At 42.2% G+C, this 21,262-nt stretch overlaps 1 protein-coding gene across 1 annotated transcript in view; it reads left to right on the top strand.

Annotated features, from left to right (window-relative positions):
• Positions 1 to 6,899: 6,899 nt before the first annotated feature.
• EIF2AK3 (eukaryotic translation initiation factor 2 alpha kinase 3) overlaps positions 6,900 to 21,262 on the top strand; it is a 45,624-nt gene continuing 31,261 nt past the window's right edge. Inside the window, exons 1-2 of the mRNA XM_055795900.1 lie at positions 6,900 to 7,275; positions 13,879 to 14,008. Of these exons, the coding sequence (XP_055651875.1) occupies positions 7,013 to 7,275; positions 13,879 to 14,008 (393 nt within the window). The 5' untranslated portion in view covers positions 6,900 to 7,012. The remainder of the gene's footprint in view (positions 7,276 to 13,878; positions 14,009 to 21,262) is intronic.

The following is a 21,262-nucleotide window of genomic DNA, read 5'->3' on the forward strand; positions in this document are numbered from 1 at the left end:
AGAGGGGCACCAGGCAGTGCAGTCACACAGGAGTCCCTCGGCGCTGATGGAGGTTCTCTGAAGTTCCTCTGACGGTGCACTCCCCTGAAGGAAGAGCCTCTCTTGGACTCTTACTCACACTTTGTAGCACGGTCTCATGGGAAGTTGTCATGTGCTCATGGGATGTTGTCATGTGCGTTGGGGGTTAAGGACTGGCAAAGCAAGGCCTGCCCAGCCATCCACATGGAAACCCTGCTCTGTCGCAGGACTCATAAGTAGGGACATGCCTGTGACAAAAGCTGCTGGTCCTCTGAGCATGCCAGTTACCAAACAGCGCTCACTGCTCCTTATCCCACCCTGCAGGAGGGTCAGGACAAAACCCAATGGAGGTTTTCTGTCCTGAAGCACATAGAGCCTTTTGTGGTTTTGGTTTTTTTTTTTTTCTTTGCCTCTCTATCCTGGGTTAGCATCTGCTGAAACTCTTTCTGAAAAAATATTAGAGAGGTAGATCAACCATCAGGTACCCCTGCACCAGCAGTGCTGATCCTGGAAGCCGTGTTAGGACCATGCAGAGGCATCTCAGTTTCTCTCCAGGCAGCAATCCCCCCAAGACAGATGAGAATTGCAGGTATTTACCCCTGACTACTCACACCAAGGCCAGACCACAATGCAGAATAATCTTTTTTATTTATTTTTTTTTATTATTTTACTTGCACAACAGAAAAGCCACTGTTGGCTTCTGTTTTTTTTAATTCTGTGCATGACTGACTTGTTTTGTTGCCAGCCTCTGGGATTCTGCTGTGGTTTTTAAGGGCTAGAAATGTTTCCTTTTGTTTTCCCTGGGTCGGCACACCAGCCTTTGAACAATGGCGCCGTATTGCAACAAAGACTCTATTATCATTGCCCAGGCTTATCTCAGTGCTGTAAGGCCTTACCTTTCTGTACAGAGCAGGTGACTAGCTATTAAGGGCAGCACATGATTGCTATACAGTCCTTTGGTGTTTTCTGCTAGCTGGCAACGATCTTTCCTGCAAGTTACACATTTTAAAATGTAAATACACACACCTAGTGGGATATATATTTCGGAAAGAATCAAAGTACTGTGTTCTTCCGCGATGCATTAACCGTAAAACTGAAGGAGCAGCTGCCTTTGGGGTTACTCTGTTCACTATCCTAAATGCTTGAGTACTGCCTGGAATGAAAACCAGTCATGGGGGTTTTACACCAATTCAAGAAGCCAAATCTTGCATGTGCATATCCCAGATCCCACCGGAGTGGGGAGTGTTAGCCCAGGAGTCCTGTATGGGGGGGATAAACCTGTTTGTGTCCTCACAGTTTGGGCTGATGGCTTTGGCTTGAAACACAACTTGCAGGGTGTCTGCCTGGAGAATGCAAACATTTCCACTTCCAGATAATGGGGCTGTTAGCAATTCATCTGAATCTGCAGGTGGGTTACTGTTTCCATGAATCCTTTGTTTATAGAGTGCTGAGCCTCGCCAATGCACAAAAAGGTGGCGTTGGGCACTTTAGAAATGGATTTTCTTGAAGTTTCAGTGATGACCAGCTCTGTCTGCAGACAGCTCAAAGTCCTTTTGTACAAACCTGTGTTTGTTCCAGGTCAAAGCCTCTCCCAGAGCCAACTGTCACCCTCTCTGCTCCAGTACAGGGGGAGGTGTTTGAACCTGCTGTTTGAATAGGCATTTTCCTTGTTGAACATAGTGGTAACTGCGAGGTGTTAGTGCAATACCACACTGATGAACAAAGTAGCTTGGACCATCGGACTGCATGATTTGTGGGAGCTGAATTCAGCATCTGAGGCTGAAATTACATGTTAGGAAATTACATGGTAGCTAACAGCTTGCTGGTGACAAAAAGGGAAGATCCTGCTCTTTACTCCCTTCACCCACCATACTCTCTCGACCTGGGTACATAGTTTGTGCTTGCTCTGGCATTCCTGCGACGCTAAGCTGACTCACCTTGCCATGCAGGTAAAAATAGTAGTTTCTTCATGCCAGGTGAGCAAGGTTGAACTGGCTCAACCAACCCTAACATGTAACATCTCTCTGAAGGGGAGTTTTTTAACTGGCTTAAGCTGCTCCGGTCTGTGACAGCATTGTCCCCAAAAAGGAGAATTCCCACTATCACTTGCCAAGTTTTCCTGCTACTTCCATGTGTTGGCAGAGAGCTGTTTTTTTCTGAAAGGTAAAGCAAACAAGAAATAAAAAAGTCAGTTTTCCTTCCTCAGGAAGGCAGCAAGATCAGTCAGTTGGAAGTGGGAAAGCTGAAGGACCATCTTCTGTGGCAAACTTAGCCCAACTTACATCTGTTGCAAAAGTGTATGCTAACCTGAGCAGAATCCTAGTGAAGGTATAGCAGGCTCTCGGTGTTAGGTGTGTTTATCCAAATAACTGTATGTCTCTCTCATTTGATAAGGTGTGAAACAACTAAAAAACAGCAAGACCTGTGAAGGTAAAACTTCACCTACAACACTGGGGAAAGAAAAGATGCTCAGAAGGCATCATCCACTGATCAAATAATGATTGCCTGCCTCATCCAGGGAAAAGGCAGGAAGAAACACAGCACCATATACACCAGATTCCATCACATGCTGCCTCATGGCGTAGGATCTGGGGAGACAAGTGGCAGACTGAGCATTTCTAAATCATCTTTCAGATAAACTTTCTTTCTGGTTGGCAGTGGCTCTCCAAGCCTGTCACGTCCCTGCAATTAGGTTCTTGCTACCTCAGGTTTTATTCTGCAAACTCCAGTTCAGTGACATTTCTTCTGAATAACACCTACTTCACTGCTTGTCTGTGGTTCGATCTGTTGGATGAAGAATTGCTCGGGTTTATTCTGCTTGTGAAAAGACATCAGCAGGGGTGCTGGTATACTAATTACAACATATGCAGCTTTTTGATTGTTTGAATTCTCTGGGGAGGGAAAGGCAGGCTATAAATGATTTTCCAGGGGACTGCAAATGGCCCTTGGTACAGGGCAGCCACGAGGTGGCACAGTGGGCTCTCACTGCTGCGCCTTGCTGAGAGCAAGTTATTCAAGAAAAGCGGGCAGATCTTTAAGTGGAGTTACGTAAATACACCATTCCTACTAACATCCACCCAATCCTGCAAGAACAGGCTTTGATTTCCACACAAATGGCTGGTCAGATTTAAAGTTACTGTCATATGATTGAAATAGATCTCTTATGTCAGTCCGTCAAAACAGAATGGAGAATGTGAGTCATGCTTAGCAAAAAGCAGGAAGTTTGGTTTTCTTGGCATGGATTTTTAATACAGAGAGAAAATTACATGGCTGTATTGCCGCATTTGTCTTAAGGATTTGTGAATAACATTGTCCATGCCTTAGAGAAATGTTTCCAAAACAGGAAAGTACAAGCTTTCAGATTACGATTGTTATTCCTTATGCCTCAGTGGTAAGGAATCTAGTAGTCTGGAAGAAAACATGTACTCTAGCAAAAACTGTTAGAGCCCCCTGGAATAAAAGGCTTCAATTGGAAGACTGCTGATCTGGAGCAGGATGTGGGAGGAATAAAACAAAATGAGGTAATACTCATGGGTGTGATAGGAACACTTGCACAAGGCTGTTATTGTTTTGTCATAAGCATAATAAACCTCCATGAACCAGCACAAAGGTAGAAGTTCAAGCCACTTGTGAAGTATTCCAATATTCTGGCACTTGCTCTGGGGTCCGTGGTCACTGTGTATCTGTTTCTAAGCCCCTTGAATAACTAGTGGGACAAGAGATAAATTCCAGCAAAAAGCATGCCACAGAACTAGTTTTTCTGCATATTCTATAAATATAATGGATTTTAAAATTTAAATATATTATAGTTGCCCTTCAACATGACTGTTCAAAACATTGCTATGCAAGAAAGATTAATTTAAATGGGAACAGGTGCAGGGGAGGGCAAGTGAGATGAACAGGAGAGAAGAGAGCCAAATGTGTAAGGGAAGAACAAAAGCTTTTGGCTTGGTTTGCCCAGCAAAACAGAAGGAACTTGATTACTCTTTATGAACATACAAATGGGTTCACAATCAAGAGAGAGGACTTATCTAAATAAAGAAAATAGTAGCTCAAGACCATATGGGTGCAATAATAAAATGTCATTTAAGTTACTAAAAATGACATGAGCCATTTGGCATGTGGCACAAGGTAAACTTGTTCGGACTTTGTTATAACAAAGTAAGTAAAAAAAAAAACAAACCAACCTCTGGATTGCAATTCACTGGTTGTCTGGGGAACAGTGTTCATGACCTGACTTTGCATAATCTGGCACTTTAAAAGAGCTCTATTTCCAGCTCATCAGAAAATAAGAGTGCAAGCAGGAGGAAAAACATAGGTGTAAGTCTAAAAATGACAAAGAGTTCACTGAGACATCAAAGAGCTACAATTTCAAAATCAAGAACGAAAATACTTTGACAAATCCTGGTTTATTAGTGAACTGGATAAAGTGATTAAAAATGAAAAATAAATAGCCAAAATGGGGAAAGCGGGAAATAAAAAAGTGTTGGTATAAATAAGAAGTTATGAGAAGCAGAGCAGTTATTGGAAATAAGGTGCATCAAAGGAAATCCATAGCTGGCAAGGCTAAATCCCAGAAAACCCTAGTAATGGTACAGGCCCATTACTAGATGGACATGATTAAAATGTCAATAATGATGCAGAACTGTTCATTGAACATTTGTGATCTATGTCTGTAAAGAAGCAGGAAGGTACGCGGGTGGATTACTTAACAGTGATGTGATATTAGTCTATTAGTAACCAGTGAAGCTCTTGTCTTCTGGGGGTAACTAGCCCAATAGCTCTGAAACAGCTGGCTACAGAGAGCCCTTGTCTGCTGACATTCATCTTTAGTAAACCTTGATATACTTGATATACACAGTTTTAGAAAGCTAAAAAAGTGCCAGGTTCGTATCTGTCTTCAGAAAAGATGGTTGTATAATATGTAGGAAATGTAGATGTAAGAACAGTTCCTGGCTAAATACCAAAAAAAGTTGGTATGTGACTCAGATTAAAGAATTAGCAGAACCAGTCAGAGGTCTAATAGAAATCTCATTTCATGCTTCAAGAAGACAACAAAGAATTCAATTTCCTCTGGAAGGTGTAATAAACTTTTTAAAGGATTTTTACTTAGAACCGCATGCTATTTTGATTGAAAATACCCAGGGTAATAAACCATCAGTTAAGAATATATTCAACACTGGCAACCGAGATTGTTTTTGGTTTTTTTTTTACAACTGGTTATAAATCATTACTGAACAAGGCTACTTGTAATGGGCTCCCTCCAGAATCATGTATGCTATACTACACATATATATAATCAATATTTTCATTAGTCATTTGGAAGTAAATAGAAAATCACTCCTAATACAATTTGCAGGTGACATCCACATCAGTGGGGTGGTACAGTCAGGATGACAAGGGCCATTGTTCAGAACATGATCAACTAGATCTGGATGAAGGGACTGCCTCAGAAGATAGTCAAATGCTAAACCACACATCTCAGGTACCCAGATGTCCACAGAGGAAGCATCGCATCATGCTGTGTGTTCTCTAGAGGCCTAAAAGTCAGCGTTTACCCCCATGCAAAGGGGAGGCACAACTAGGGATATACCAGAGCCTTCTCTACCCCCGGTACAAATGAACACAGCACCCTCACCTCCATATTCTGAAATGTAATGACGAAAAAACTATAAAAGTAATTTAAGGGCTGAAGGAGATGCCTTACAATGTGAATAAAAGAGTTTGTAACCAATTTGTTACAAAGAAGATGGGGGTGTGGCTGAATAAACTACATACATACCCCTACAGGGATGAATACTGACACAATGAGATTCCTGACAGCAGAGCCAAGTTATGGCATCACCCAATGGAGGCCACAGGCATGCAGCTGGTGTGGGCAACAGCCAGCCTCGGCGATGGGAACTGAAGGGGCAGCCCCTCCTGCTCCCCAAAGATTAACTGCTGGAAGGGGGGAAATGGCCCTTGAAGGCTGCAGAGGTGCTACCTGCTTGATAAAGCAAATCCAGATGTGTGAGAACAAGGAGGAAATGTGAGCTGAATGTACTACAGATGGCTTCGGAGCTGGGGCAGCTGTTCTTGGGTCTACTGGTCACCATGTTGTGTCACACACACACCTACCCAGCCAAGCTTGTCCGCCGGGCCAGCCAGGGCTGCCTTTAGCTCGGTATCGAGCTCCTGAGGGGAGTGCTTGGCCCCGCCATGCCCTTTCCTGAAGGAGACAAGGCGCTCGGCTAGAGAGGGCGCGTGAGGCAATATAAACCACCGGCCTCGGGAAGGGGTGACCGCTACGGGCCCCTCAGCGGAGCTCGTATGCGGAGCTGTGGGTACCGGCGTGCGTGTGCCCGTCCCCGCCGGGGCCGGCCGCTCCCTCAGGGGACGCTGCGGGGCCGGGGCCGGGCGGCCTCCGCCGTTCCCGCCCGACGGGTCCACTGCGCTCCGTAGGGGACCTTCACCCGCTCCCCCCCGCCCCGCGCGCCGGGTAGTGCGCGCCGCTGGCCCCGCCCTGCCGACACGGAGGAAGAGCCACGTCTCCAGCCCGGCAGAGGGCCGGCAGGGAAGGGGCGGGGCCGCTCCGCTCGGCGCTCCAGTCAGCAGCACATGTGGCGCGCCGGTTCCGCCAATCCCAGAGCAGGTCGGTGAATCATGCGCTTTCGATTGGTCGGGGCAGGGGTAGAAGGAGGGGAGAGAGCGACCTGACTCCGATTGGCTCGGCGGCTCTGTTGACAAACATCGATCCCTCTCTTCCTCACCAATCAAGACGAAGCGGCGGGCGGAGCGGCGTGGCATTGGCCCAATGGGCTCACTTTCCGCCGCGAGGGGCGGGCGGTGGCGTCGGGGCGGTTGCGCGCGGAGTGCCGGTACGTGGCGGGCGGGCGGGGCGCTGTGGGGAGGGCTGCGGCGCGAGCGTATTCTGTGGCGGCGGCAGTGGTGGCAGCGTTGGCAGCGTTCATGTCCTAACGGCTGGCGGCGGCGGGCGAGGCGGGGCCCCTCCATGCGGGGGCCGCGGTACCGCAGCGCTGTGGCCGCCTTCACGTTACTGGTACTCTTGGGGGTAGCGGCGGGCGGCCCAGAGCCGCCGCCGGGCGATGCCGTGGCTGTGGAGGCCGCTTTCGGGCTGGGGGCGGCCGCCGCTCCCGCTGCTCTGCCGGCCGGTTCCGCTGACGTGACGGTAGAGGACGATGAGGCCGGTGTGACTACCGCGGCGACCGGCGATCAGGAGCCTGAGGAGAGCGGAGAGGCCCGGACCGGCGCCAGGTGGGTGGAGGTGTCGGTGACTGGGATGAGGGTCAGTGCCTGGGGCTTCTGAGGGGGCTCGGCTGTCGGGCTGGGGGTCAGTGCCTGGGGCTGCTGAGGGGGGCCCAGCCGTCTGGGCGGGGGGCTCGGTGCGTGGCGGTGTTGCGGGGTGTGTGTGTGTGAGCGCTTGGTGGGGCCGGTAGCCGGGCTGGGGGTTGGTGCCTGAGGGAAGAAGGTGTTGGTGTTCGGGGGCGGGGGGGCTGTGTCTAGGCTGGGGATCAGCAGCTGGGATGCTGGAGGCGGGGGGCGGTGCGTGGGAAGGGAGCCGCGCGGTCCCGCGGGTCGTGCGTAGGGAAGGGATGGTGCGGGAGCGGGAGCGGGCTCGGCGGGGAGCGCGGCGGGGGAACGGCGCTCGGCAGGGCCCGAGGGGTTGGAGCGGGAAGGGCCGAGGGGAGAGGCGGGAGAGCTGGGCTGGAGGTCGCTCGTCGGGGGAGCGGGAGGGAACCAGGGTACCGCAGGCTGGTGCGTGGGGCTGAGCTGTAGGGACGCGCCGGGAAGTATCTAAGGCGGGAGGAGAGGAGCAGGGCGAGGGGGCGGAAGGGGTGAGTGCCGTGGTGGGGCCGGGGTAGCGCTGCAGTGATGGGCAGGCGGACCGAGGGGCGAGGGGGGGGCAGTGGCAGCAAGGGAAGGGTGCTTCAGGACCTCACCGTCGCCAAGGGTATGTCAGGACCTCGCTATCGCTAAGGTACTTGTTCTTTTCTACGATTGGTAGTTAATTCCTAGACAAATAAGCTGCCGGATATCATGCTATGTGACATCTGACCAGTCTGCTTACCGTGGTAATAATAGCAAGTCTCGATCCCTTCCTTGACTTATTACTGGGTGGCAGTGCTCTGTGCCTGCGGGAGGGAGACCCAAAAGCACTGCCTCTGTAGTGTAAACTCTTTCCCGCACCCACAACTCACAGTTGATCAGAGCATCGTATCCCTTTCTGTCATCCTTGCTTTTTGTTTTTAAAAAACTGCAGTTTTCCTGTTTACTTAATTGTCTGTTAAACGCAGATGCTGGTGTATGCTTGAAGGGAAGCCAAACATGCAAGACAAATTGCTGAACAAGTTTCAGAATGTAGCAAGGGGAAATAAAATACTTAATAACTGCATGTGGCAAGAAGCTCTGGCAAAAGGAAGATTTTAATGAATGACTCAATTGCAGAAAGGTTACTGAGCTGTTTCCGGTTTGTTTCTGAATTGGCTGAGAAAGATGAGGTGATAAGCCACAGCCAGAGCTTAAAGGAAGATGTGCATATCTAAATGCCTACTATACTTGAGAACCTGTTCTAAAAATGAAGAGTCCAAAGCTTTATTTTTTAGCGTACACAAGCATTCAATTAAAGCAAGAAACTGGCTGATAACTTGGCATCCTGTTTTCTTTGAGGAAAATCTATTTATCTGTTAGTAACAGGATCATTCTTTCATGTATCAGGTCATCAAAGTCCTACTTAGTTTATTACAATGCTACTGTATTCAGTTTTTAATAAGACCTTCATTTATTTAGTCCTGAAAATATTTTAAAATTAATTTTCTGTTTGACTAGTACAGCTAAGTGAAACACACTAAAAATGTTCAATTTATTTATTTAAGCCTGGATTAAATGTAGCTGTTCTCTTAATTGATTAGTGCATAGGAATAGATTCACTGTCATCAAATAAAAATAGAATGGCTGCCTGGCCACAGTAGTTGCCTGCATTTCTTTTTTTTTTTTCTTTTTTTTTTTCTTTTTTTTAATGTGTATTTGTGAGATTTCTACTTGCCTCAGCTAATTGTTCCCCAGCCATAAAATATCTGTGTAATACAACAGGTCAGTATAATCTGCAAAAAAATCTGACAAAACCAAAACCCCAAACATTTTGCTGTAGGCAAGTAAGTGTAATCATCTTGGGTTTGAGGATTTTTTAATTTCCTAGAAGAAAATACAAGGGTTAGTGGATTACCGTGCTCTTTACATACAAATATGCAGCTTTTGAAATTGGAATAGCTGTTTAGAATTCAGGTTTGATGAACAGCTGTATTTGCAATGTCCCAAATGGCTTTTGAGGGTATTAGGGTTGTGTTTTCATTTTTTGAAACTGAAACAGGAACAGTGGTAAATGTTGCACCAAAATGATCTTCTGCTTTGTTTTTCTAGCACAAACAACTCGAATAAATACAAAGTTTTTGCACAGTGAAATGGTGTAGATGAGCTAAATCACAGTTCCTCCTCTATCCTGTTTACGTCTCCCCTTGCAATCTCAGCTCTTTCCTTATGTTCATAGGTAAACCACATCAGTTCCGTAAAGCAGAACAGAGCTGTGCTCAGGCCACCTGATCTCAAAAAGTGAGCTGTGCTTATGATAGGGTATAAACAATGGTTTTATGGCCCAAGACTGGCTTTTTGTTAATGTATATGGAAGTTTGTAGTAGGTATTTTGCATGGTTTCAAGGGGGAACATCATAACTGCACTTTGGTAACAAGCTCATGCCTGTGGGCGAGAGGATAAGATAGAAAACTTTTTCACTTAACTGTAGGAGGGTGTTTTTAGATGGTCTGGGTGGGGGAATTATGTACAGATGTGTTTTCATACTCACAAGTGCAGATAAAATCTGACTATAGTATTAGCTTCGTCTCTGCCAGGTGCTGTGATTACAGACCTCTTTGTATGTGCTGTGTGTACTGGACCCTTGCTTTAGTCCTCGTGGTAGTCATCTGTAAGGGTTTTCGTAAGAATGGATTTTCTTCTTCTCCATCACCTGGTTCCTGATATGTTCTGGAGCAGCAGCTAGAGGCAAGGTGAAGTGCCTAAGTGTTGTCTTTATTTTACTTATGTTCATTTTTCGAGTGCCTGGTTGATGGATCCTGGGATTTAAGTAACTGCCTAGTTTGGAGCGAGTCCTTTTTCTTTCTTTTTTTGTGGAGATTATTGCAATTCTGGTTTTGTGTTGGTGTTCTGGGGTTTTTTCCTTCTCTAGTGTCGATGTGATGTGATTCATTCCCCAGTATGGTCCATGATTTACTTTCAACAGATCTCTTGCCGTTTCAGCAATGTGCAGCCTTGATGCTGTTTGTCTCTATGCTTCTCACTTCCTTGGCATTATGGTTGTGACTTTTGACCTTTGACCCTATGTTGTGTAATATTTTGTATTTTGTGTGGTGGTATGCAGAATTGAGGTCTAATTTGGTGGTCTTAGAAAACCTGATGGAAGCTGGCTTCTGTGGTCAAGGTAATCTGGAAGCTTTACTCCACTCAGGAGGTGGTGTTGATAAAGCCAGTAATAAGGTACCCTTTTGCAGAGAATAACCATTTATCAGGCTTAACCAAAATAGACGGTAATGCAGGAATTGCTTTTCCTTGCAGCTTGTTGGTTAGGTGTCTCAAAGAGGCACCCAGAATGTCACTATTTCAGTTAATGTAATGGAATTGCAGGTACAGGCCTAACCTCTTCAGCCAGCAAAGTCTTGCAAAGAGATTGCTAAAAGGACAGCTCTTTATTCTTGAATCATGGCCGTATTCTACTGGTATTTGTAAGAATATGCTGTAAGAATTGGGCATAATATGCTACAGTAAACTTATGATAGCACTGTGGGGTGATAAAAAGCAAGTTGTCTGCCTGTTTTTAAGCTCTGAAATAGTTTATTGAAGTAGTTGCCTGAATTGTTTTTATCAGAATGTGTTAATCTAGTGCTTGATTAGACTACCTGAAAGATGGGAAGATCTCTTGTCACCACTTTATACACTCAGTATGCAAAGCTTCAAGCAGTGGGATCGCACGGAGGAAGGGGGAAAACTTGAAAAGAGGAAAAATCTGATTGTGAGAAAATATAACACCAGCATGGGTCTAGGGTGCATGTAGACAAATTGCAGATCTTACACCAGTCAGAGTTCAGGTGACAGGATTTTGACTCAGTGGAGTTGGTCAGAGGTGGGGAGAACAGATATTAAGATTTTAATTTGTAGTAAAATAGAGTAAGTAATGAAGGATTTCATTATGAGACTAAGGATTTTTAGTAGTTTTTTTCTGACATGCAGGATTATTGTTGAAGACCAAGATGAAGATGGGAGCAGAAACTTGATTATTTAGTTCAAAATGAGGCACTCATTAATAAAGCAGAGATAAATGAATACTTTTCTTGCATGTAGTTCCGGTTCTAAAAGTAGCCACATGCAAGATTTAGGTACAGCCAAGCCAGTTCTGTTCCTGCGTCTCATTGAAGTGTTTGCTTAGTAGGTGGAGTTTGTGAAATAAAGTCCATTATAGAGCTGGTGTCCAAAGGGACAAATAAAGAATACCACTGCACCCAAGAAAAGTAACAATTTTAGGGTATGAAGAAGCAGTTGCTTAAATCAGTTTCTCAGTGTGTGCTACTGGTACAAGGGTTCCCTCTGAAGGCATGATTATCTCCACCCCCAGCCCCCCCGCCTTTCCTAATCGGCTAAATTTAAAACCTAGGTGCAGTTATACCATGATTTGGGTGACCAAAGGTCATGATGCGGGTACAGATTCCAAAACTGCTGTCTTGGGTGGCAGTGGTGAGTCTTTAATAATGAGAGAATTCTTGGGGAAGGTTTGCATCTGGTGGGGAAAGATAATATGGAAAGGTAAGATGCGGAGGCATAAAACATTTGTTATGTGAAGAAGTCAAGCAGGAAGAATTAAAGGAAAACAATGGGAGTGGATGGGAAGGAAATGTTGCATAGTATGATGGTAGGATTTTTCTCTACAGTCTTACTGCCAAAATTCTTTCCATTCTAGCTACATTTCTACTTCTTTTATAACCTACTTGTCAGCTGTATCAACATAAAATTTAAATTGATCTGCTTGGAATAATATTTTTATGCAGTGCTAGAGGGCTTAAGATAAATTGTTTTAACATAAAGCAAATGGATTCTGTTAAATGTGTGTCCAAGGCCTTTAGTGAGCAAGCACCTGTTTACAGTCTAATGCAATCTGGTTTATTATTAACTCGGTCTTGGTTCTGTAGCGTTGGAATAATTGTATGTACTCAGCTTATAAAAACTCATGTATTCTACTGTTCAAATATTTGCACAATTGGTATTTTTCTAACAGTCTCTTAAACTAAGGTTTTGGAGGAATGTGATGCTTGGCCACCCTCAGAAGTGGGAGCTGCTATGTTATTTTTTGGTACAGGTTAAAGATGCATTTAGTTTTCTATTTATTAAGAATATGGTGCTATGGTATAAGGACCTATAAAATGTGTGAGTTACTTTTACATGTAAAACTGCCGTGTTTTAAGTGACCTTTGTTAGAGGTAATGTAATAAGCTGCTATCCTTGAACAAGTTTTTAAGATCATGATTTTAGTTTTTCCCTCCTTAAAGAAAAAACAATACTCCCCTATAATTTCCTCTCTAAACTTCCAAATACTACACTGGTAACTTTGGACAAGTGAATGTATTTGGTTTCAGTTCTACACAATAATTTATTGTCCCTTATTGTTTAAATTAATGCACACACAGACACGTATATGAATCATTACATCCCCCTGCCCTTTTACCCTCACCCAAAAATAGTGAAATAATCTACCCATCAGGTTTATTTATACAGTTCCTTATTCTTATTGAATCCGATGTCTACAAAGGTCCTTCTGGGTCACTAGATTCGGCCCCACCCCCTCCAGAGTAAGCAGTCTGTAAAGTGATCATGCTACTCCTCCAGCCTTTGAAGATTGGTGAGCCTGCTACAAGCCAAAACTGCCAACATATCCCAGCTTTTTCAGGCCAGAGACAATCTTCAACGAAAAAAAAAAGCCTTTAAAAAATGACTTGTCAGTGTTTTGGCTCTGTGGTGGTTAGGGTTTTTTTGCTTATTTTCGGGGGGGTGTTGTTTGTTTTATTTTAATGCTTGAATTCTAGCTCAACTAGAAATGCTTATTCTATATTGTAAGGCTGTGTAAGAAACAAGATTTGCTAAAACTGATGAGCTTCAGGCCCTGTATCAATCAACAGCTAGCCTGCCGTTACTATATATCCCCAGATAGTCTACTTAAAAGTCTAAGCTGCATAAGGCAGTTTGCTTGCTTTGTTGTCTGCAGATATTGGAGGTTGTTTCTAGTGTCCTGTGTATGCCTTAGGCAAGACTTGTTTTATTCTAAGACTTGTCAAATCTTCATGATTTCGATGTTTCATCCAGGGGTATTGAAAACTTACTGATTTGCTGGATTAATAGTTTCAGGTTTAGGTTGTTTGGAAAGGGCATATTCAAGATCAGCGTGGAAGGGACTGGAAAAAATAGGATATTTATTTGTATAAATATCTCAAAAGATGGTCTCTTTCAGTGTTGTAGTGATTAACATGTGCATGTGGGAGCAAAAAGTCAACTATCTTCCCCTGAAACTGAAAGTGTCTTACAGCATTGAAATACTTTATGACATCTAGCTGGAGGCTTCAACTTTTCTACTTTCTGTTGGTGATCTAGGTAGAGCTCGTATTTTTAGATAAAGTTAAATTGCTGTTTTGCAGAATATAGATATGACTTTGAAGTTGGAGTCGCGCTCTATTAAATGTAGAAAGCAGCTAACAGATAAACTTCATACGGCTGTAGTTTTGACTGTGAATGTTTCCGACTTGCAGATCTCTAGTAATTATTAGCACTTTGGATGGACGAATTGCTGCACTGGATCCAGAAAACAGTGGGAGAAAACAGTGGGATCTGGATGTGGGATCAGGTTCTCTTGTGTCATCCAGTCTTAGTAAACCAGAGGTAAGGCTTAATCTCTTTCCTGACTAAATCCTTAAACCCAGAATTTTCTGTAATAAAATGCATGCAACTTCCTCCATATTTGATAGATGTTAAATAATGCAGCAAACTTAGCATGGATAAAGTTTGGTAGCTATTTCCAACTTTTTTTGGCTTGCATATATCATGTTGCCATTTCAAACTAGAGTGTGTCAGCATTTTAGTCTTGCAATTGACGTATGTGATAACTATCAAACTAGATGATGTAACTGAGTTTGGGAATTGTATGTAATTGCTGATTGAAAACAAGTTACTTGTAAGTGGAAGCAAATGAAAGGATCATCTGCTTTGTATTACTAGAGTGTGTTTTGGCAAGTACTGGCGCTTTTTTTTTTTGTCAAGAAAAGCAAAAGTCCTTGTGACTTAATAAATGAACAAAGGATTGGTGTTTTTTTTTAATATGCCAGATAAGCAGGCTGCCTATGAAATAGACTGTGTTAGCAATAAAATAGAGTGCTGAAGGTCACCCTACAGTACCGAGTGGTAAAAGGTTCCATCGCTTCTTGCTTTAAGGAAATCTAAAGAGTTAAAGGTCTTGTTTGGTGCTATTTCCACCATCAGTTTGAATAAACTTAGGCTAGATATTAGAAGGAAGTTTTTGGTGGTGTGTTTTTTCCTGCACTGAAGAAGTGAGATCCGTGAGTCATTCTCTCCTAGAATTAGGAGGAATAAATATACCAACTAAGAGGTAGTTTGTGGTGATGACAAATGCACAGTCCTTCACTGTCGTGGATGGTTGAATTTGATGACCAGTCCTGTATCATGCTTTTGAGTGATGCACGTTTGAGAGTGAAAGTTGAATTTAGGGGTATTCTGACTATATGAGCTTCTTGCTTGCGGTTCTTTGTTGCTGTCTGTTTACATGACCCCTGTCCTGGTATGAAGAAGGCCAAGGAAAGATTTGGTCTGCTGCTGTGGTAGTAGTGTAAGTATGAGAACTAGTAATAGGTATCTCTTATTGCAAAAATAATGTGAATGTTAAATTGTGTTCCTTTGTTTCTGAGAGAGAATTTTATTTATGGATGCAACTTTTTGAGACTTGCTCAGATGTGGTTTTGTGTTTAAGAAAAAACACTTTGGAAATAATTTTCCCCAAAAAAATACATTCTGGAGCAGAACTGAAAAGAATACAAAAACTGTAAAGAGGCAGGTGTCAGTTATAAACTGTGGTCCTTCACAAATGTTTTCAATACTGTGTACTTAAAATATTGGTCTGTTATCTGTTGCTACAAATAGTTTCTGATGACCATAGTGAAAATAGAACCACCGGTTATAAAACACACATTTGAAATCTGTGCAAATATAAACTTCATTTTTTCACTACAAATTAAGACAGCCCAAGTTTTTAAAGATTTTGAGAATGCAAGCATTTAATACTAAAGAAGTGTTTTTACAAATATAGATTTTATCACTTAACTGGTCTGTCCAGAGTTTTGATTGTTTTCCAATGTGGTGTGACTGTAGAAATGAAAGATTGGTGCTTAGGCAACAAAAACTGTAGTTTGTCCAATTCTGGTTTGTGGCTTCAAGGTAGTAGGTTGCGGTAGGCATAAAAAAACACTTTTGAAGAGCTTTTGTTATGCATATGGGAAGTTTTCAGATAGGCTTTCAAATAGTTTCATTTCTACAACTGTGGCCAAAGACACTGATGGATTTTGGCAGTTAAGATGCAGAGCCTATGAGAGAACTAATTTTGGAAGTAAAACTTCATTCTGGCCCTTTAGAAGCTGTTAAGCGTTGTGAATATAGGCCTTCTTAGAATTACTGTCATGTAAACAAATGCTGTTAAGATGAGACAGAATTTAACAAGAAACAAAAGTGATGAATACTCAAAATAAGCTACACAAACATTTAAATATTTATTTTAAACATTTAAATATTTAAATGTTTAATCTGCTGTCAGTATCAGCTGGAAGACTTCATGCAGTGAGTCTAGACACTAGAGTGAGTAATGGGCCTCATTAGAATTGTTGGGACAATTCTGGTTTGGGTCAAAACATTAAATTCATTAAAGTCTTAAGAGTCTGTTGTCTCCCTACTCTACAGTATTTCCTCTCTGATTTGGGCATGTAGCATGTTAAGTTTTACTCTCCCTTATACTGAGGATTTTTCTTCTTCCAACCTTTTTGAGGTAACAAGGTCTCTGCGCTTGCAACCACAATATTATCTTCATCATAGAACAGTATCTTTATGTAAGCTGTAAACCTAAATCATCTTGCAAGAAATGGCAGATGAGTAACACTTTTTGCATTACACTTGCAGTGCTAAGGATTTGTGTTCTTTCAGAGTGAAGGTGTGTTTTTGTCTTAATTGTTTTGATGAGGTTTTTTTCTAACTATCTTGGGTGAGAGTGCAATGAACTGTAGTTCCAGGTCCTGATGCAAAAGTATAAATTTAATTTCAAAGTGCCTTTTAAGAAAAGACATTAGATCTCCAAACTTTCAACGTTTAATAGAACTGTAGTTACTTCCTTTGCCTAACTAAAATGTCGACTTGGCTGTCTGGAGCTCATGTGTTAATTAGGAAAGGGAGGTAGTAAAATTTCAAATGTTCCAGCAGCTCTGTCAAACACTTCAGATCTTGAAACTACTGCTTAAAACACTGACAAGTGAGATGTTCATAATTTGTCATGTGAACAGATCAATTAGAAAGGCAAGGCTGCTGAACTACTAATTGTGTGTCTGGGTAACTAAAGTGATAAAATTCATTCCTTGACTCCAAGCTTCAACATAAACAATCATGGCCAGGGTGCCATTGCTGAAAAGTTACGACTTTGCATTTCAGTGTTGTGCTTAAGAATTTAAAAACTTTGTTTCCTTATCTGCTGTGTTAAAATGAAAATCCCTTCTCTATAAAAGCTGTATGTTTACAATTGCAAGATTTCTTGTTACCTGCACATAAAGATTGCCTGTTGAAGTTCAGGGTGAAATCATTGAATCTCAGCTTTTCTAAAAGAGAGGTTACTTTTAATGAAAACACTTAAATTTACTCTTTAAAATTTAACTTTGTAATGAATACATTGTCTGTACTTAGGCAGAAGAGAATACTTTTGGGAGAAACAGCCTGTTAAAATAACGATGCTTAATCATAGTGAAAATAGCAAACTGCCATTCAAGCAGTGGAAATGGTTCATAGCACATCATTATGAGACTGTTGTTGTTTACTAATGAGGGTGATGTGTTCTTTTACCTGCATAGCTTCATATTACTTAATGGGCTGCTTTTTCTTTTATGAGCATCTATTATATGAGAGAAATGAAAGTGTGAACTTGCCTGTATATTAGAATGACTAGCCATTGTGGCTACTGACTGATGGGACACTGGGAGGCTGGAAAAAAGATGGAGACAGGAAAAAAGCCTACTGTGGGCTGGATAAATGGCAGAGATACTCCTGTGAAAAAGCTGGTAGCTGATGTTTGATGAGAAGGAGTTTTAATATGTGCTGTCAGGAACACTGCAGGGAGTTCAGCCTGACGGCGCAGCTCCAGTCGTAGTAGTTTCAGTGCTCTGGGTAGAGGGTACGCTGGGATGTACTCAATAAAAGTAACTGCACTGGCTCATGATGGCTGTTACAGACTATTCCCTAAGCAAGCATCTTATTTCCTTATTTGAGAGACTGCTGATCATGGGACAAAATGAGTTTTAGCCCACAAGGTTGACACTTATAGCAGTCATAGTAAACATACAATGGTATGCTGGGAAAAATGAAATAATTGGGTTATCTTGTGTCACAAAATTTGTCAACATCCTTATCCCTCTAAAGGCTTTCAGTGTATTTGAATTTCATGGTATATATATTGAATTCTTGCTATTTTCTTATCATGATAATTACGTAAAATAAATTTTTCTACAAACTTAGATATCTGTGTGATCTTTTTTGGACATAAAAGTGGAATGTTTTTGTTGAATAGCCCAGTATTATATTGTTTCCTCCAGATAAATGTGGAGGCACAAAGAAGTTTCATACTGAACTCAACTGAAAATTAATTGGGTTGTAAACAAAGTGAACCCATAGATACCTTTAGCAGATTGTTCCTTTTTTGCCCTTTGGAGAGGACACCCTGATGCTTAAAGCAGTGAGTTGGGAAAGGGTTTTGAAATCTCCAAAGCTGCACTAGTGACAGGATTTAACGTACAGTAGGAATGTATCTTTCCCCCCCCCCCCCCCCCCCCCCCCCCTTGTCACCATCATAAACATTTTCAATTTTTCAGTGCTTTGGCTACCCAAAAGAAATAATAAGTTCTGCTGTGAAGTGTTGAGGCACCTGGGAATCACTTTAAGGTACTGACTGCCTGCACTTTCCTGCACATTGGATAAGGCAACCTCTGTACCTAGTCAAGCCAGAGAAAAGCCAAAAGTTGTCCTGAGTCACTTTGGGAATGTGGGAAGAAATTCAGCAGCTGTCGTCCTTTGGCCTCTTACACTTTGGTGTAGAAGAAATTGGAAAACCCACACTGAAGCAGGTCAGGGCAAGACAAGAGGTCAAAACACCCTATGAGGGGCTTGAGTTGTGGTTTCTGAATTCTTTTATGGGCCCTCCCAGAGGTTAGGGGAGGGTAAATAACAGTCTCTTTGAAAGAGAAATCTTGTGACATCAATTTAGGAAAGTCACCCACCACTTAGGGCATCCCTGCGGCAGCATTTTATTAACTTGAATGAAAAGTTTTTGTTTGATCCATGGCTTTCTACTTCAGTTTTTTTTTCAGTTAAGTCACTGCCTGTAAATATCATCAAACAAAAAGTTGAGATACGTTTATTTTGGACATGGGTGGTGAATGTCAGTCAGACTTGTTTGATAGCAGCTGTTGAATACAGTGCTGAATATTATGAATTTCTATTAAACCTGTATAAATCTGTTCTGACTCTGCTAACAGTCACTGGATGAACAAAAGTATTAGTTTCAAACTACACAAACATTCTGAGAAAATGGCTTTCTCTCTGGATTCTGCTTAAAAACAATGGCTTTGTCCAGCTCACTAGTGTTAATCAACTTTTAGTGTGTTTGTGCATCTTAAAACATCTGACATGGGGCACATCAGCAACAGAAGCAATCTTTCCTGCTCAGTGCTTGGAAGAGCCTTTGTGCAAATGTACAGGCTGCTTGCAGGAGCAAATACTGTGCGGTGGGGTCAGGCTTCCATATACAGAGAATAACAAGGTGGCTCTCTTAAGTGTTTGAGTATCTGCAAAACTTTCTACAGCAAAGTTTTACTCAACAAAGCAAAGAATAAACTTTTTAAAATTCCTGTTAATGCTTTAAAATTACTTTACAGCTGTAATATGTTGTGAACAGATGTAAAGACCCAAATTGCCACTCTGTTCAAGCAGGCAGAGTGTAAATCAATGGACTTGTTATTGACAGTGACTAATCTATTTCCTTGCAGGTAAGGTGCTATAATTTTAGTTGTCTGGAAGAGTATTATAGTAGAATTCCTTGTGTCCTGTAACTGATATCTTTTTTTTTTTATGTACTACTGAGATGGATGTAGGACCACCAGATGCTTTGATAGCTGGAGGTGTTATTCCTGTAGAGGAAGACAGGGGCATTATCCAGTTCTCAGTCATACAGGTTTTCTATAATAGAAATGGAATTAAACTGTACAAATTGAAATACAAGATATGGGACTTGATAACAACAATTTTGTTGAAGGTTGAAGGTGACCAGTTTAAAACTGAGAATACTGTGTACTAAGAGATCCTGTGACAGGTTATCAGCTGCTATCTTGATTCCTCTGGAGGGGAAGGAAATGCAATCCTGTGCTGCCTGTGGGTAGAGAGATACTAAATGGTCCTGGAAAAGCTCATAATGAATAAGAAGTGAGTGTCCAGTACTGTACTTCAAAAGAAGATAAATTCTAATTGCAATTGAGGCAGAAAAGACTTATTAGGGCTATAAGGGGGAGTGGAGCCTGTCTTTTACAAGAAGAGAATAGATGTGACTGCTTTTTAATTACATAGATAAATTATGATTCTTGATGCCAAAAGTCTTATTTTCATTTGCGTTGCAGGAAACGTGCACAGTCTGCATAGCCATAAAGAAGTAATGGGCTTGGGAATTACTAGAGACACATGTGGATTTCTGAGTACAGACCTTTGCTGCTTTCTTGGTGAAACAAAAAACCATAGTTTATAGTTCTCCTGAAAATAAACTTCTAATGATGTTTAGTGGACAAAAACTCATCAGCAAAAGACTTAATTGTTTTGAAATATTCAGGTAGTGAGAAGTTGTATTTTTCTAGGAAATGCAACCAACCAAACTTACTAATGTGAAGTGGTAGACCTGTGGAGAAAGGGAATTGCTGATGGATGCCTGAGCAGAGTTAGTGGTTAGTATGATGCCACATCATTGATTTTTGCCAAGGTGACAAGTAGAGCTGTTGCTTAGACAAGTGGTCTTGTCTGTTTATCAAAACTACATATCTTTTAAAGACTATCATCTTAGTTCAATTTTTTTTCAATTAAAAAACTAAACAAGACTTCTAGCTTGGTGTCATTCTGGCTGACACTTGATGTAGTTAGTACTGATAAAGCTCTGATAAAGTGCTGATGTGTGTCCTCTCACTTGTACTGTGAGGATGTTTGGGGGGACGACAGTTTCCGTTAGGAGACACGTGGGAAGCTACAGAACAAGATCTTGTGGCTTGTATGGTGTCAGAGTTCTCAACCCTAGTCCTCACAAGTGATGCTCTGCCTTGAACAAAGCCAGGAAAGTTTCTCAGAGTCACTCTGGGCTAAAGTTTGTGACCAGCTGTCAACTGTCATGCTCACAGACATGGTTAAAATGCTGCAAATCTTGGAAAGGACGTTTACCATCAGCTCACTGCCTCTGTTGTTTTGTTATATTTTATAGTAGAGTCATAGAATCATTTAGGTTGGAAAAGACCTTTAAGATCATAGAGAGTGGTAAGGTCTCCCCTCAGCCTCCTTTTCTCCAGGCTAAACAACCCCAGTTCATTTGGCTGCTCCTCTCAGGGTTGTGTTCTAGACCCTTCACCTAATGGGTCGAGATAAGTCTCATGGGTTAAGATAAAGACAGAGAGAGAGAGCTTGGTTTTTTATATATTTACATTCCTACATACATATTTAGAGTTTTACATACAATTACATATGGTACACTGCACATTTTGTATCAGCTGTTAAGCAGTTCTAGTGTTTACAGATATTAAAATGGATTGACTCTAGTAATGTCTAGACAAATACATGTTTCAGCACAGGGAA

The sequence above is a fragment of the Falco peregrinus genome, chromosome 2 (genome assembly GCF_023634155.1).
Source record: "Falco peregrinus isolate bFalPer1 chromosome 2, bFalPer1.pri, whole genome shotgun sequence".
Lineage (NCBI taxonomy): Eukaryota > Metazoa > Chordata > Aves > Falconiformes > Falconidae > Falco > Falco peregrinus.